This window comes from Chanodichthys erythropterus, chromosome 12 (genome assembly GCF_024489055.1).
Source record: "Chanodichthys erythropterus isolate Z2021 chromosome 12, ASM2448905v1, whole genome shotgun sequence".
In the NCBI taxonomy this organism is placed as follows: Eukaryota; Metazoa; Chordata; class Actinopteri; order Cypriniformes; family Xenocyprididae; genus Chanodichthys; species Chanodichthys erythropterus.
This window is the reverse complement of record NC_090232.1, coordinates 22,141,243-22,158,619: the sequence shown is the minus strand read 5'-3', so window position 1 is coordinate 22,158,619 and position 17,377 is coordinate 22,141,243. Positions and strand designations below refer to the sequence as shown.

The 17,377-nt window shown below is 34.8% G+C and overlaps 2 protein-coding genes across 2 annotated transcripts; one reads left to right on the top strand and one right to left on the bottom strand.

The window, feature by feature from the left end:
* Window positions 1–630: 630 nt before the first annotated feature.
* g3bp2a (G3BP stress granule assembly factor 2a) lies at window positions 631–12,181 on the bottom strand. Its single transcript, XM_067404420.1, has 13 exons — window positions 11,783–12,181; window positions 11,190–11,307; window positions 11,017–11,098; window positions 10,749–10,922; window positions 8,829–8,919; window positions 7,276–7,378; window positions 6,919–7,105; window positions 6,618–6,719; window positions 6,399–6,501; window positions 5,913–5,972; window positions 5,654–5,779; window positions 5,416–5,534; window positions 631–3,324 (listed from the first exon to the last, which is right to left on the bottom strand). The coding sequence occupies exons 2-13, from the start codon at window positions 11,282–11,284 to the stop codon at window positions 3,043–3,045; spliced, it is 1,524 nt and encodes a 507-aa protein (XP_067260521.1). The 5' UTR covers window positions 11,285–11,307; window positions 11,783–12,181; the 3' UTR covers window positions 631–3,042.
* An 808-nt stretch (window positions 12,182–12,989) lies between these two features.
* Window positions 12,990–17,326, top strand: ints12 (integrator complex subunit 12). Its single transcript, XM_067404742.1, has 6 exons — window positions 12,990–13,443; window positions 13,528–13,683; window positions 13,839–14,023; window positions 15,312–15,471; window positions 15,735–15,887; window positions 16,554–17,326. Exons 1-6 carry the CDS (start codon window positions 13,288–13,290, stop codon window positions 17,154–17,156), a joined length of 1,413 nt encoding a protein of 470 aa, XP_067260843.1. The 5' UTR covers window positions 12,990–13,287; the 3' UTR covers window positions 17,157–17,326.
* The last annotated feature ends 51 nt before the right edge of the window (window positions 17,327–17,377 follow it).

Here is a 17,377-nt window from a genome sequence, read left to right as displayed (position 1 = left end):
TGACCTGTGGAGGGCAGTAATACACTTAGCAGTGTCTACACTGCAGGAATTCTAATTCAAGCAGTGTAGTTAGTTCAAGATGAGCATTTATGGTTAAAATGTATAATTTTACATTTTTTTTTTTTAGAAAATGAACAATGGTTTCTCTAGATAAGACCCTTATTCCTCGTCTGGGATCCTGTAGAACATTTTGAAGCTGCAGCGAAACTGTAATTTTGACCTTCAACCGTTTGGGCTCCACTGAAGTCCACTATAAGGAGAATAATCCTGGAATGTTTTCATCAAAAACATTAATTTCAGACATGAACATCTTGGATGACATGGGGGTGAGTAAATTATCAGGACATTTTAATTTGAAAGTGAACTAATCCTTTAAAGACAGTATTTCACCCAATTGCTCCTTTTGTCATAACATTGAAAAACAATTATCCTCTTATTTCAGAATTGTATTCATCGCAGTGTTTTGGATTTACTTCTGATTTTGTAAAAAAAAAAAAAAAAAAGAAAAAGAGGGAAAAAAACACATTTTGCCTCAAACTTCTGTAATAGCCAAAAAAAAAAAAAAAAAAAAAAAAAACCTTTGAAAATAGACCCATTTTTTTATTATTACATTTATAATTATTTTATTACTACTCCTTGCACAATTTTACATTCATAAATTTAATTTTTCAAAGAAAACACATTATTATATTATTATCAAGAAAGCTGTCGATATATATTTGAGCTACTTAAAAAAATTATGTCATGGTGTAATACCTACTTCAAAATGAATATAATACACTTTAATTCATTTCAGTATTTCATGTATTGTAACCCACTTGGAATATTTTATTGTCTTAATTTTTCTAAATCTGCCGAATCTGCTGTTTGTTGCAAGAAAAAGCATTTAAAACACCATGCTTATTAATATTTCTTTTATGAGTATATAAACAGACTGCAAGTGTTGTAAGATCTTGCACTGAACAGCACAGATTTCTGTTTATTGTATGTCAAGTCTAACACAATGAAATTTAATGAAAAAGAAAAGAAAGAAAGAAAAACAGTAATAAATAAACACCCAGTTGCAACATATTTTACTCATACAAATATGCAGTCCAAAGAAAATTATTTGGCAACCACCTGCTAATACAAAACCATGTTCTTGTTCCCCCAAAATAAACTACATCTATAAACAGAGCATCTATAAATGTCACAAAAACTGCAAGGAAGCCAAAGAAAATATTTCACATTAGGATTAGAGGGTTAAAAGAACCTGATTAAATGATATGAACAAATTAAACAAAACAAAGTCGGATGCATATTTTGGGTTGAAAAGCACAGTTATTTGACCAAGCCCTATGGTGTAATGTCTTCTTTTTCTCTCTTGTAATCCAAATGTTCAAAGTATTTGGCTGATCGAAGGGCATGAAGTCTAAATAGAAAGGCCATTGTGGCATTTATTTACACAGTAATTAAAACGTTCCAGGTCCCAAACTCAGAACACGTAAGAACTAGGTAGAGCGGATGGGCAAAGAAGGCTCTAGGCAGGACTTATTGGCATACTTTCTTTCAAAATCTTCCAAAAGTAAATGAATCTGCAACCAAAATCTCTTTTTATAGAGAACCAAGTCGTCCCCCAAAGAATGAAAAAAAAAAAAAAAAGTAATGCAATGTCCCTGATGAGGATTGTCCTAGAAATACTGCAAATAGTGCAATCTACCTGACACGGAAGACGTTAAACATCAAAAATAGCGCTACATCAAACTGTACTTACAAAATCAGTGCAAATTTTAGACTGAGTAACATGAAAACAGTGCCTACTGTACTTATGGTTCCTCCAATTCATGAAGAATAGGATTCACATGTTCCTCATTATGAACAAGGCGAAAATGGGTATGGATATCAATCAAATAGATATATATATAAAAAAAACCCACAGCAGAAAATGCTTCCCCCCAAAAGGCATAAAAAAAGTACAAAATGTACATTAATGAAGTCTCTTACAACTCGTGTGTTTTGAAAAACAAATTTACAATAAGCATTTTGACAAACTATTTTTCTAATCAGTGCTATTTAAAATGCTATTAATAATTGTAATTTCAATTAAAAAACGAATGCAAAACTAGTCAGTTTTGGGAAAGTCAGAAATACATCAGCAAGGTTTCTCCGTAACCTGTATAAATACTGTCATGTTTTAATTTTTAAAAATAACAATGGCTAGGATGTAAACTGAAACTCGTGTCACAAAATTTGATTAAAGTTATGAAAACTGGGGGGGGGGAATGAAATTTGATAAAGTGACTCTGCCTTAAGAAAAACATTCAGCATAAATCCAAAGCACCTTTACACAAAAGTCCTGGTACCTCTCCACTTTACAGTTTCTTCTATTGCTGCTCCATTCACTTATTCAGGCAGATCCAGAACATAAAATGCTGTCAAATCTGTACATTAAAAAAAAAACAAACAAACAAACAAACAAACAGGAGAGGACACAGTCTTGTCTCCACTCTCACTGTCTTTCAGATCACAATTAAAGCCTTTCTTTTTCTTTTACGACAGTTCAATACAGCTAAATGAAATACTGTTAGTTCAAAATTATGCCTACAGGTAGCCTTTATCTTATCAATGAGCTGATTAGTGTAATTTTCTAAATAATATGTAGCCTGAAAAAAATTTAAAAGGCCATCTTTCAATCTGCACATTTTACACCAATAGCAACTGGAAGTATGAAATGTCAGAAATTCTAGCGGCACTGAAAACACCTGACTTGTTTCCCCAGAAAGTTTGTAATTGTTACCATTTGATAAATGACAAACCAGAGGATCTGCAGCACAATTCCTATTTAAAGTGAATCGTGTGTTTTGAGTCATTAGGTTGTTCAAGTTGTTGATCTGTTTCACATGAAACAGCTGACATTCCGAAGGCAAAAATGCAAGTGTACAACGTAAGGAGTAAGAAAATAAGAAAAACAAAAACTGAAGTATGTATATGTTTTTACATAGACTTCTCAATATCATAATAAATGAACATTGTACTACTTCCAAACTACAAGGGGATCTCCTCTTAACGCCTCTGAGCAGTAAAACGGCCCTCACTTGAAGCCATGCCTCTCCCAGAGGCTATGCCTGGTTTGGGTACGGTGGCAACACGTGAAGGTGGGCCTCTGCCATCACGGTCTCGCATCATGCTGCTTCCGGCAATGCCACGTGGCCCTCCTGGACCACGATCACTACGTCTTGCGTCCCGACGATCTTCTCCACCTCCACTACGGGTTTCCCGCTCACGCATTGCCCTCGTCTTTTTCTCCTCCACGTTCAGACGTACCTCACCACGGAACATGATCGGCTAACCACAAAATGACATGTGGAGACAGTTATAAAATGTTCTCTCAATACCACATCTTTACACCTGAAGAAATGTATTACTAAGAAAAGTAGGAATGCATGATATACAGTACCATTCACCAATGCCAAATTATTATTATTTTTTTCCATTCATCAAATGAACCAGTAATAGATATATATATATACACAGTAGTGGCCAAAAGTGATGTCCAGAAGGGATATTTGAATAATAATTGCTTTTAATGACCCTACAAGTTTGATTAAACCATGAATATATGTGGAGAGAAGAAAACACTAAACTTGGTGTATAAGGTATTGGTTAAGGTTAAGGTATTTAACTGACAAAATTATTTGGCAAAAAAGGCAAATTATGGCTTATCATGGAACATGGGTTTTATTTTACCATGCAAAAATAAATAAATAAATAAATTGCACAGGAAAAACAAAGCTCACAGGAAATAAAACATACATTGACCAGTGTTATTTGTTATCACTGACATACTATTATTGTTTTTGTTAATATTTTGAATTTGATTTGATTTTTATATTATAGCTTTCATTTTAATTTTAGTTAAAGCTGCAGTCCGTGATTTTTCCTCTTTGTTGCCATCTCTGTTTGAAACCTGCAATTGCAGTCATATGCGGAACAGTTATCTGTATGTGCCTTGTGCCTCGGCACAGCTCGTCAGTGCGGAATCTAAATGCTTGCTGTCAATCACCGCACCGGTGTGGATACTGTACTTCAGAATCACAGATTCTACGTCTTGAATGTATGAACAATATAAGAATTTTCACTGGAAAATATCATCTGAACAAGTAAGTAACAACATCAGTATTGCGTGACTGTATTTAGTGTATATTAGCTTTACCTGTAGATTTCAATTTCTGTAGCCACTCCACAGTCCAAAGTCTTTTTCTTTTTGACCATGGCTGAATCTCCAGTTGTCACTGAAGTTGTCACTACAAGCAGCATCCTCACATGATAAACCGACTAGCCTGGACAGGACTCCTTCCTTTCTGTTTACAGACGTGACGTAATGACGCACAGACGAACTGCTGCACGCTCGAATTTCCCGCGGAAATCCACCATGTCGCTCTTATTATAAACATTATTACAAGCTTACCGTTGTGAATCGAGCTAAGATAACGAGATAGTTTTGAACACTGGCTGGTTATGTACTTGCTCAAAAATTGATTTTCGATCATTTTTAACCAAAAAATGTTACGGACTGCAGCTTTAAAAGTATTAGTAATCATTTTGTTGATAAATGTCTATATATATATATATATATATATATATATATATATATATATATATATATATATATATATATATATATATATATATATATATATATATATATAACATTTATTTCAAGTATGTTTTCTTTAACAATGATAACCCTGATACTTCAATTCAATTCAACTGTATTAAGTAATGCCTTTGCTGCAAGCTTTTGTTGCAGGCGTTTTGTTTGGAAATACAGTCAATATCCAGAAAGATCCTCCATACTTGCCTTGCAGTGCAAAATGAAACTGAAGGTTCCTTACAAGTGTATGTATCATCCAAGAATTTGGAAGTTATTTTGAAACAGTCGTATTGAGGAGATGTTAGACCTCATGTCAAAACACTGGCTAGTCTTCTTTGACCAGACCAACCCTTACAATTTGGACAGTACCGGTCTCACAGTGTTTTGCAAGAATTCATTTGACAAGATTGAACCATTTTGATAATATCCTCCTTGATTGCAGAGGACAGACCGGACATACATATACATTTATACCAGCTCATTTATCCTATTTACTCACTTAAAATCCACTAAAATCATTAAAAATATCTTATATTGTGCATTTTAATGTTGTGATGTCATTGTCTATGTTCACTAGTAACATGTAAAATTATTTATTTTAATTTTTAGTATTTTATTTTTGTTAAATATTGACCTTTTATAGGTCACCAGGCAAAACACAAAATTGTGACATCTTATTATGTATGAAATGTGTCTTGTGACGGCCAGAAATGTAAATTCACTGCATCCCCCCAAAAAACGTTTAAAACTACATTTACAAAAACAAAAATGGCTTTCCTTACTTTGACTCCTAAAATTCTTTGCACCGGCTCAGAATCATCAAAGACAACAAAGCCGAAGTTGGGAATCTTTCCTCCAGTGCCTTTGGTGTTGATTCGTAACTCAACAACATTTCCAAATGCTTGTTGGGAGAGACAAAGAACAATCAAATGTGAAGATGACTGATTAATAAATACGAGAGAACAAGGATCAATGCAATGGTTACCATGATCATTTAAACATCAAACGAAAACAACTTACTCATGAAGAAGTCTTTAAGTTCACTCTCATCAATGTCATGAGGGAGATTTCCAACAAACAGCTGATGACTGTCTGGATACCTGACAACTCTTCTGCTGTCCATTTCACTTGACTCATCACCCCTTCCTAAGCAACATCCGAGATTTCAACTGCTATGACTATGCAGGCACCAACAACACCAGTCTTTCTTTAACTATTAACAGCAGTATTGCCAAAACAAAACAGCTACAACATATTCACAATGAAAAGGCATATTTACCTTTATTTACAAAGCTGAAATGTGGTTTTCCAGTTTGAGATTCGGAAGATGACATTCCATCTAATGATACATAATAAAAAACAATCAAAACTGTGTAATTAGTGTGCCTGAGGGTGGGTTCACACTTGAAGTTTGGTACTTTTGGTTCTTTTGGTCCAGACCAAAAAAGAAAATGATACATTTAGTTCTGGTTCCTTTAGCATCCATAATGTTGTTTTTAACACCGAACCTAAAGATGTCTTTGGTCCGTTTAGATGCCTTTGGTCCGTGTTGCATTCATATTTCTGTCGAACCACACCAGAGTTCGGTTGAAAGCAGATGGAGACACACCTTTTTTTTTAGGGGTATCGGTCCAGTTGGCAGTTCGGATGGCAGCGTTCACACTTATTCAAATTAACCGGCCAAGTGTAAACACACACCCTGAATCACAACAATCCTAAAATAAAAACATTGTTTTCCATACAATATTCCATTCTATATTCATACCAGATCTAGGCCCTCTTGAGGTTACTGAAGGTCTGTCACGGATGCGCTGGTCACGTGGACGGATTGTAGCAGATGACACCTCTGGCTTGGTTTCAACTCTGGGCTGACAACAGTAAAATCAAGAAAGCATGCAAATGAAACAAGGTTCAAGTATTGCTGGGTCAACAGCATTATATTAAAATGAGAAAGAAAGATATTAATGTATTCATAAGTATTTACCTGTGAGTTTGGTGCTTTAATAACATGTGGTTGACCTCCAGATGATGGAACAGTCCCACTGAGAGGCAAATTTTTGCTGGTCACAGAGGCCCAAGAAGAAGTCTGCCAGAGACATAAGAATTTTGCCCCAGCATAACTTATCAGGAATAATAATAATAATAATAAAAAAACATTTTTAAACAAATTATACTGAAATAAGTGCAATAATTTGATAAATAAATAACTTTATCAAATTATCAAAGTACCTATTTTAACCTAAATGACCTACATTTTATTAATGGTACTAAACGTCAAAATTTACTTTAGGTGGTTCTTGGATGTTAGGTGGTGATTCCATAGGAACAGGAGACGGTGCCTTCTCCTCAAACTCCTCAACAACCTTCTCTTCTGCCTTGAGCTTCGGCTCCTCAATCTTGGGTTCAGGGGCAACTTCCGATTCTAGCTCCAGAACTGCTTCTTCATGAGCTTCTTCAACACCATTGTTACAGCTAAAGGTGAAAAAGAGAAGGATAAAGACCATTAGAAAACTCTTAAAATTCAAACAGAGCTGTGATTCACAATTTTCAAGATATTTACCCTAGTATACTGAATTGAGAATCATCTACAGTTATAGTCCAAGGAGGGTTTCTTTTTAAGTTCAAAGTGAAAAGTGGGTTACCTCACAGGATGGGGTTCATAACAGTTTGCATTACTGGGGCTCTCCTGCAGGGGTTCGGGTGATGGCTGCCTGTCTTCTGGCTCATCTGTCTCTTCTTCTGACTCTGTCCCAGCAAAATGTATGTTTAAAAAAGGTAAATCATTGAAAAAAAAAAGAACTGAATGAGCAAGTACCATCCCCTCGCTTTAAAACATCTTAATTACTCTAGCTCTAAATGAACCAATTCACAAAATATAGTTGCAAGAGATAGGAATTACCAATAAAATGCTCATGAGTCTTTTATGCCAGACAGAACTCAAGTGTTTTGTGTGGTTGACTTTCGTTTATAATGAGCCAGCCTCGACTGTTTACAATATATCCTTGGCATCCATTCAAAAAACAAAGTTCTATCCCAAATGGTATATAGTTAAAAACAATTTGAGATAAGTTAAGGAATATCCTTGGTACAGTGGCTTTTTTAGATGTAGTATAATTTGTCCAATCTGTTTAAACAAACTTTTTGTGCATGAGGGCAGTGGAAAATGCAGCAACAATTTTTGAATTGTTATGGCTTGTAATAAATGGCAGTTTTAAATTTGAGTAAAATTTTGAAACACACACAATGGATTTCCATGTTTTATGGGGCTTTCCAAAGACATAATGCATTTTATACTGTATAAACCATTTATTCTATCCTCTAACCCTACCTATCACAGAAAACTTTCTGCAGTTTCAGATTTTCAAAAATCATCATTTAATTTGATATGTAAGTGGTTTTCCTCATGGGGACTAAAATGTCCCCCTCAAGATTTCGAACAGTGCCATCTTTGTGGGGACATTTTGGCCCCATAATATAGGGTTTACCAGGACCACACACACACACACACACACACACACACACTTGGGATGTATAACATTAAGTACTTTCCATTGATAAACTTTCACCAAACTTTAAAGCATCTAACAAAAGTAAAAAAAATCTTGTCCAGACAGACAAAAAATATCTCAGACTCATCAAAAGATTTGTAAAGTATTGACCAAAAATGTATGTATAATTCATACAACAATGAAAACAATTTCAAGAGTGGTCTTATGTGTACTTATTTGAGCTAAATTCAAGCTATTTTGTTCCTGATGTGGAGAGATTTTCATGTAAAATTTTAAGTTTCTAGTTTCTAGCTCAAATAGGGTAGCAGGGCGGATGTTTGGAATATTGCAAATTTAAATCGCTAGTTGCTAGGCAACTGCATATCACATCCATCTCAAAACTACACAAAATATTAATAACCACAGATCATTTATGCACACAAAGTAAGATGAATTTTCATTAAATGCATAAAAAGTTAGAGTGAGGAAGAATAATAAATGTAGCTGCAATGTAAATCATTGGGGTCCAAGCAGATTGTAAAAGTGGAGAAAATGTGCTAGAGCAGCTTAGCCAAAAACAACTGGGCAGAAATACCAATGTCAAGACATATTCCACTAATTATTTCGGATATGAGGGGCGATAATCTTTTAATAGATGCTGTAATATATGAACGGTACACATGTAATGTCTTTAGTTCTCAACTAACCTTCATCAAGCTCAGCCTCAGAGTCCCCAAAGACCTCATCTTCATATCGGAAGATGTCGTTGTGAACATAAAACTTATTTGCCACAGAACCCTAGACACCAATTTAAAAAAAAAAAAAAAAAAAAAAACTTTTTAGATTAGCTATACACTGGCTATACAGGTTAAGTAAAATTCAAATATTCTGAACATACTAGCAAACAGAAGGACAAGTTTGTTCTTAGCATCATGATCAACAGAAAACAGTAGATACTTAACAATAAAGATTGATGAAAAGTATATGATTTGAAGCTTGTGTTTTTTTTCTTAGCAAATCCATTATGTATATGTATAAATCCATTGTTTTCACATCATTGTATCAGGCTTATATTTGTCATTTCCGTTATTTGTCTGTTCCGGTAAGTCACCATGCAAAATTTACATTTCTTATTTTTTATGGCATTATTTTATATATTGCATTATATACATTATTAGCATACAGTATGCTACAGTATTTCTCTTCTCTGATGACATGTGAACTGGATTAATGCCAGGACAATAACCTCTCCCCTCTGACAACCTGTCACTCACATGACATCACCACAGCAGCAAATTACAACAATCCATTCAATTTCAGATATACAAAATCAAGTTCTGCCCTACATTTTGTATCATTCAAGAAGCCGTTTCACTCAGATATACATCACAATAGGGAAGAAAAGACAATCACAACTTCCGTTTCATGGCAACTTTAAATAATAATAATTGAATCCGGCGTCTGTAACTTATCAGTGTAACTTACTTGCAATTTTATAACAAATTCAGGGTCTCTCATAAATAATGTATAAATGTGTTGGTGTGTATAAATATTATAATATTTAGTGTGTATAATAATGTGCTTCTTAACTAATTCTGACCACTTTTCTTTAAATTAGCAAACTTGAGTAAATTTTCAAACACAATTATCTTACAAAAGTGCTTTGCATATTGTATTGGTTACAGGCGGCTATAAAGCATAGAATACCTTTAAAAATGTATTTACCACCACCTTAAGACTTTTTCAAGATTTGTTTTCAAGGAAGACAATGAGCCCACTGAAGTGGAAAGCCAAAGAAACAACATGTCACGTTAAAGGTGCAGTAAGCAATTTCTGAAAAACGCTGTCAGTAATTGAAATCAACACCCAAACAAACAATTTTGTTAATATTCGCTAGATGTCCGTTCTGTGTGTGTGCTGAAAAATGTTGTTTGTATATATAGTCCTAGTTATGTAAATTGGAGTAAAAACAAAGTTTCACAGAACCAAGATATGCTGCTGTTGTTAAATCACAGCTGGTTCATCCATACTTGCGCGAGCCATCTGATGCACCGACTGCCTGTGTTGTATAGAATGTTTGCTATTTTGGGGCCGGGCAATGAAGGGAGGGGTGTTTCTTTTAGAGGTGTTTTTGTTTATGTGGGGGTTGATTTCAAATATCAAAAATGTTTCTCAGAAATTGCTTACTGCACATTTAATATCCTGGTGTGGCCAAGTCAGAGTTCAGATGTCAATCCAATTGAGAATATATGGGTGTATTTGAATAAAGGTCATTCCACTCATGATCTCCAATCAACCTGATTGAGCTTTAGCAGTTCTGCCAAGAAAAATTCCAGTGGCCAGATGTGCAAATCTGCATCTATCTACACAAATACTATAATTGCACACCTACAAAATATTAACTTGGGGATGAATACCTATAAAAATGTTTATTTGGTGTTTACAGCAATACATTTTGACAAATCTGTAGAAATTTATTTGCAGTAATCGATTTAAAAAAATCCTAAATAAATTCTATGGGCTTTAACGCTGCTAAAACTTTTAAGGCGGTCATTACCTTTTATAGGTAACGTATAATGCAGTTCTCTGAATGATGACTACATATGACATGTTATTATTATACGCACCTCTGGGGCCAGCACAAATGTCTGTAGGAACTTCCTCATGGGCTGTCCATTATTGGAAAGTTCTCCCATGACCTGGACAACCACACCATCACTCAGAGTGGCATGGGCATCCACATGCCGGATTTTTGTGTGGCACTCACTGAATTGCAGGGACATTACCTTCTTATGTATCTCCTATAGATGAGGAAAAAAGATGCTGCTGAATATCTTTCTAATTCCGATATTTTCACACATTATTCATGAACAAATGACTAACATTAAGACTTACAGCTTGCCCATAGACTGCTTCTGAAAGCTTTCCATTCGAATCCAGTCCACCATGGACATAGGATGAGTTGCGTCCATAAAATCTGAATTATGCGAGTTTTGAATCATTTTTATTTTTCAGATGAAAATGCCATGAAATATGATGTGATGAAATTATGAATTTATGCAGCATACCTGTGCAGAAAGTCTGGTGCTTTATTGAGAAGTGTGTAATACTGTCTCACAAACTCCCGCCCTACCAGCAGGGGACTGGGCTTCTCCATCACCATTTCTTTGCTAAAAAAGTCAGAATCTGAAGGGGGAAAAATATTTTTAATGATAATAATAATAATCATCATCAAAATTTGTTGCAGACTCGGGGTCCAAAATTATATATATGTAAAAAATAAGACAATATATACAAAAATAATAATAATAATAATAATAAAGAAAAAAATTAAAGCCCTAAAAAATCTTTTTTTTTTTTTTTAATTTATGTATCATTTGTATTATCATTAACGTTCCAAGAACGCTTTAATATATCTTCATGTAATTTATTATAATGGTGCTTACATGAGGGCTGTATGGAATTCGTTAAAAAAAAAAAAGACAGAAATCTTTCAACTTTACTCTCTGATATCTGACAGTAACGTCACAATCAACATTATCTATGCGCAATAATAATAATATATATATTTGACATCTGATCGAATTCTGTTAGACTAGAGAGAAATGAAGCAGGTCGAAATTAACTGAAATGATTTAGGATTTATATTTGAGACACTTACCTTTTTCTGGGATTTATTTGATTTTATCTAAGTTATTAAATAAATAATAATTAAGTCGTCTCATATAATTATAACAGCTGTATGTGTGTTAGCGCCAGCTGCTTGAAATCACAGAGAGAAAAATTCCATCTATGCTGTGTTATTAATGGAAATGCTGCTGTTTGGATCCTTATTGTCTAACCCCTGCGATCTGGGACAAGAACCCCCGTCACACTGGCAACAGCCAATCAGCTTCTTACACTCGACAGCACAATTATGACGTTCCTGCAACGCATTCTTCAGACCCCTGTCAACAACACTATAATCGACACGATTTGCTGTTAAATTAGCGAAATAAATAGTCTTAGATGGCTATATGAGAACAGGGTTTTAAGAGTTCACCACAAAGTCTTTACTGACCCATTTCATCGAGGATATTACAATTTTACGCACTACGTAGCATTTCCTTGTGTTACAATTATTATTGTCCGACTCATTTGATCTTTAAATTCACTGACACGCTACTTTTTTTTGCTGTTGTTTTAATTTGTTAATAACTGTACAGTGCTATGTATAAATCATTTGGAAGTTGATATCTCTTTTGTGGGGTGTTCTGGCTGAATATGATAGCTGAAATGCATCCCTTACATCGGTATGATTTAAAAGAAACACAAAGCGTCATCAGAGAGAAATAAAAGACTAGACTGCAAATATCGCTACAAAATGTGTCGTCCTATAGGGGGCACTTGACGGCTCAGAAAACAGGATATTCCAGTGAGACACATTCAAATCTCAGGGCGTTGTTTGTCTTATTAGGGAAATGTGTACACTAAAGTATAATAATATAACTTTATTCCAATGAATATTGTCTAACCTACAAATGAGTACCGCCAACGTAATTCCCTTTTTTTTTTTTAAATCATCCCAATCTAGTAATCAGAAACGACCGTGATTGATCCATTTTGACCAGCAGTTAGAAAAGTAACAACTATCACGTGACAACATCCTGCACGTGTTGCTTCATCATTTATGTGGACAATGATAATTTTGTCAATTATAATTTTGTAAATATTGTCTTCGAATTAAAAACAGATAAAATATATTTATTAGAAGATAGAAGAATTGAAAACAGACGATCGGTCCATCTGACCAATTATAGACAACAGCCCTGATGCTAAGCCCCTCCCATTTCAGTCTTATCATGCGCTTTCTACTCGCTCTATTTCTATTAGGTAGTCAGTCAGACCATTTCAAGCAGCAAGATACTCACTGTTAACTTTGGTAATAAGTGCTAAGGATAATACTGTGGTTTTCTACTGTTTATAAAACGTGTTTTACACAAAAGCTTGAAAACGTTTATCTCGATTTAATCGGTTCAGGTTGCTTAGTTATATTAAAAATACTAGAGATTTTACGAGACAGAAATGCGGGTTATCTAGTGTTATTCGTTTATACAACACAATAAACTCCTTAGGAAGAGGGCTGATTCGTTGTCTCATGTAAAGTCATATAATAACTGCTAAGCAATGGCTGGAACAGTAAGTCTAGAGCTAGACCCCATCTTTCTGAAGGGACTGGGGTACCTTCACTCCAAGAGCAAAGACTCAGCAGAGAAACTCAAGGCCCTGCTGGATGAGTCTTTAGCCAGGGGCAGTGACTCCATCTATAGGACATCACTGAAGGTGATCAAATCACAAAGGTATTTTTTTATGTTTGGAATTTAATTGTTAGATGTTTTAATGTGTATCTCATTTTCCATTCATTAGGAAGCAGAAGTGAGCAAAGTGTCATTACCAAAAATGACCAAACAAGACTCCAAATCCTCCTCCAGTTCATCATCATCATCCTCCATCAGCAGCAGCAGTAAATCAAGTAGCTCAGAGAAGACCAAGAAAGAGGCAGAGAAAAGATCTTTGGAAAAGGTTTTTTATTTATTGTAAAAAAAAAAAAAAAAAAAAAAATATATATATATATATATATATATATATATATATATATATATATATATATATATATATATATATATAACTTGAAAAGCTCACGCTAACTCACTAATTTAAAATCATATGATTTGTAGATTAGGGTTGATCCTGGAGAAGGAGCGGAGCCACCTAAAAAGCCTCGTGTGGAAAAGCAGGACAGTCATCCCTCTCCGATTGCTTTTCAAACCAAGGACATTCCCATCCCAGATTTCACAGACATTGATGAAACCAACGCTGATGACTTTGCCATGGAAATGGGTCTTGCTTGTGTGGTTTGTCGGTGAGTGATGTACCATATCACACCAGCCTAAACTAAGGCCTGGTTACCAGAACGTTACTGGTTTGAATCCCACAATGACCATGTTTTATCACCATTGTGACATTTAAACTTTGATTCATTTAGGATAAAAGCTGTTAAATTGCCACTTAACATTCTTTCTTACCCTAAACAAATGCATCACAAAATAAGTACAAATATAAGCTAAAACCAAAACTGGAATTAAAAATAAATCAAAGCTATATAGAAATATAAATGAAAAAATAAAAACATGTACAAAATGACTAAAACTTAAACTAAATATAAAAATAAAAGTTAATTCAAAATATTAGTAAATACTATAATAGTATAAAAATATAATTTATAGAAAAGTTTATAAATATTATTTAGGGCTGCACAATAAAGCGCAATTAACATGAAATCATGCTTAAACCGATTTGGCTTAGTGCGATTATATAGCAAAGGCTGCGATGTAAAATTTTTTATTTTTTTTAAGGTGTAGCTTGTGCACGGCTCTTTGATCAGAAGTACATGCTGCTTCATCTGAAAGCACTGCGAGTTTGAGTCACTTATAATGTGCATTTAAAAAAAACAGCATGCATCAAACATCTTTCCAAACATGAGAAGCACTTCTGAACCTCTTGTCCAAAAAGGCAACATTTAATAACATGTTTTTACTCCAAACTTACTTCATATATTAGTTGAGTGTTTGAGAACATCCTTCTGTGAGATGATGTGGCTTCTTACACAAAATATGGCACACAACATATTTTTATAGTTTTCCATACAGTGATAAAGGCTATGTCGATTTTAGTATTGAAGTATAAATATATATTATAATTTTCATGAAAATACCCGAGAAGGCTTGAAGAACTGAGATATACCATATATAGACATAGTCGTGTGTTTAATAGTCATGTTCAATCAATCAAAGTGTTTCAATCTTCTGTTTATTCAGCTACAGCAATAGTATGATGCCCATGGGGATTTCCTGGAATGATGTGCGTTATATCGAGTTTCTGTGCAAGACTGCCCTTTGGCTTTCTTGGCTTCACCGAGAAGCTGCGCATAAAAAAAAAAATCACAGCCTTTGCCAAAATTGCGTGACGTGCGGTTTAATTTTGATTAATTGTGCAGCCCTATTATTATTATTATTATTATTATTAATATTATTATTATTACTATGGTTTTTACTATATTTGATCAACATTTTTGGAACCGTATTTGTTTTTCTCGTCACTGTTGATGAGCCATGTATGTGTGAAATTAATCCAGCTTTCTTTTCTCTCAGGCAAATGACTGTCACTTCTGGCAATCAACTAGTGGAGTGTCAAGAATGTCATAATCTGTATCATCAGGAGTGTCACAAACCTCAAGTTACTGACAAGGATGTCAATGACCCACGGCTAGTGTGGTATTGTGCTCGATGCACGAGACAAATGAAACGAATGGTGAGAATTTTATGACAATAAGTTCGATGTCACTTAATACATTTGATATAATACACTGAAAAAGAAATTGCTAGTAAATTTCAAAAAGAAACCGCAAGTAACATTGAATTAGTTTGAAATTTTGAAGTAGAAAAACTGAAGTAGTATTTTCTTGTAAAACATGCTCCAATAATATTTGTTTTATGTACAACTTTTAAAAAAAAAATTTACAGTGTAGTAGCAACACTCAGTGTCATCTCTTTTGATGTCTTTTCATGTCTTAGGCCCAAAAGACTCAGAAACCTCCACAGAAACCAGCTCCTGCTTTGGCAACAACTGTACCCATGTTGAAAGATCCACTAGTGAAGAAAGCTGAACTAAAGCCTAAACCTGAAACAACTGGTTCATTCCAGGCCTTTAAGAGAACAGAGGTGAAGGTGAGTGTATTCACACCAGTACAAATTATAGACAAGGGGTCTCAAAATCAAACTACTTGCATCAAGTGAACAGTTAAAGAGTTAGTTCAAAAAAAAAAAAAAAAAAAAAAAATCTTATCAATGAATCACTCTCATGTTATTCCAACCCAGCAAGACTTTTGTTCATCTTCAAAACACAATTGAAGATATTTTAAATGAAATCTGAGAGATTTCTGTCCCTGCATTCACAGACCACACAACTACCAATTTGTTGCTTCAAAAAGTTCATATAAAGAGATCATAAAACTAATCCATATAAATCGAGCTGCTTGGTCCAAATTTTCTAAAGAGACTCAATCGCTTTAAATGCTTTATATTTGTTTTTTTCGTAGTTAAGTTTATCATTAGGGTTTTTCATGTGCACTTTTTCTTTTTGGAATTTTCTGTGTGAAAACATTAATCACACTTTACTTTGGGACAGTTTTGGCCTAATGATTAGAAATTTAAAAATGTATATATACATTTTTTTCAAAGCGGAGTTAAGCGCTGTTTCTGAACTCCTCTATTGTAGTCTTGAGTTTTCTTCTGGAAAGTACACATCACAATATTTCCTCATTAAATATTTTAAATAATTTAATTAACTTCTTTATTTTCTTTTTTTCCCTTTTTGTTTTGTTTTTTGTTCAGGCGTCTGCGGCATCAGGAAACTCCTCCAGCAGTAGCTCATCTTTACCCCAAGGCCTTACAGGATGGGCTGCCTTTACTAAGACCTCAAATGTAGGACCTTCCAGTACCAAGTTGAGCACCAGTCAGCCAGGTAGCAGTAAATCAACCGCACCTCCCTCAGGCTCTAAACCTGTGGGACTCTCTGCGCTGGCCAATGTTAAGCCTGGTCTGGCTAATAAACCTTCAGGAGGCAGCAATGGTGGAAGTGGTAATGGAAACAATGGCTCCAGCACAGTACCTATGAAACCACCCCCTCCACTCACACTTGGCAAGCAAGTGTTGAGTCGCTCAGCCAGTGGAGATAGCTTGGGAAAAATGACTGTGACTGGATCTTTGTCACCTGGGGCAGCACCCTCTAGCAGCCTGGGAGGCAGCGGTGGGTCTGGAGGCAATGGAGGGGGCAACGGGGGCAATAGTGGTGGCAGCAGCAACAACAACAACAGCAATGGAGCAAAAGCCTCAGCTGATGGCAAGACACCCACTTCCCAGGAGTCTCAGCTCAATGCTATGAAACGCCTGCAGATGGTGAAAAAGAAGGCAGCACAGAAGAAACTGAAGAAATGAGTAGAAAGAAGACAGACTACTATGTTTAAAGAGTCAAATCCGGTTTTTCATATCATATACTTGAATGTTACTGGTCTTTCTGAAGCGGTTTGGTTTGAAGATGTGACAATAATGATGTGTCAAGCTGCTCATTTTAATGTGTTCAATAAATAACACCTTTTTTTGATTTTTAACCTTTTTTTTTTTTTTTTTAATTATGTGAAAACTTAGAATATTAATGA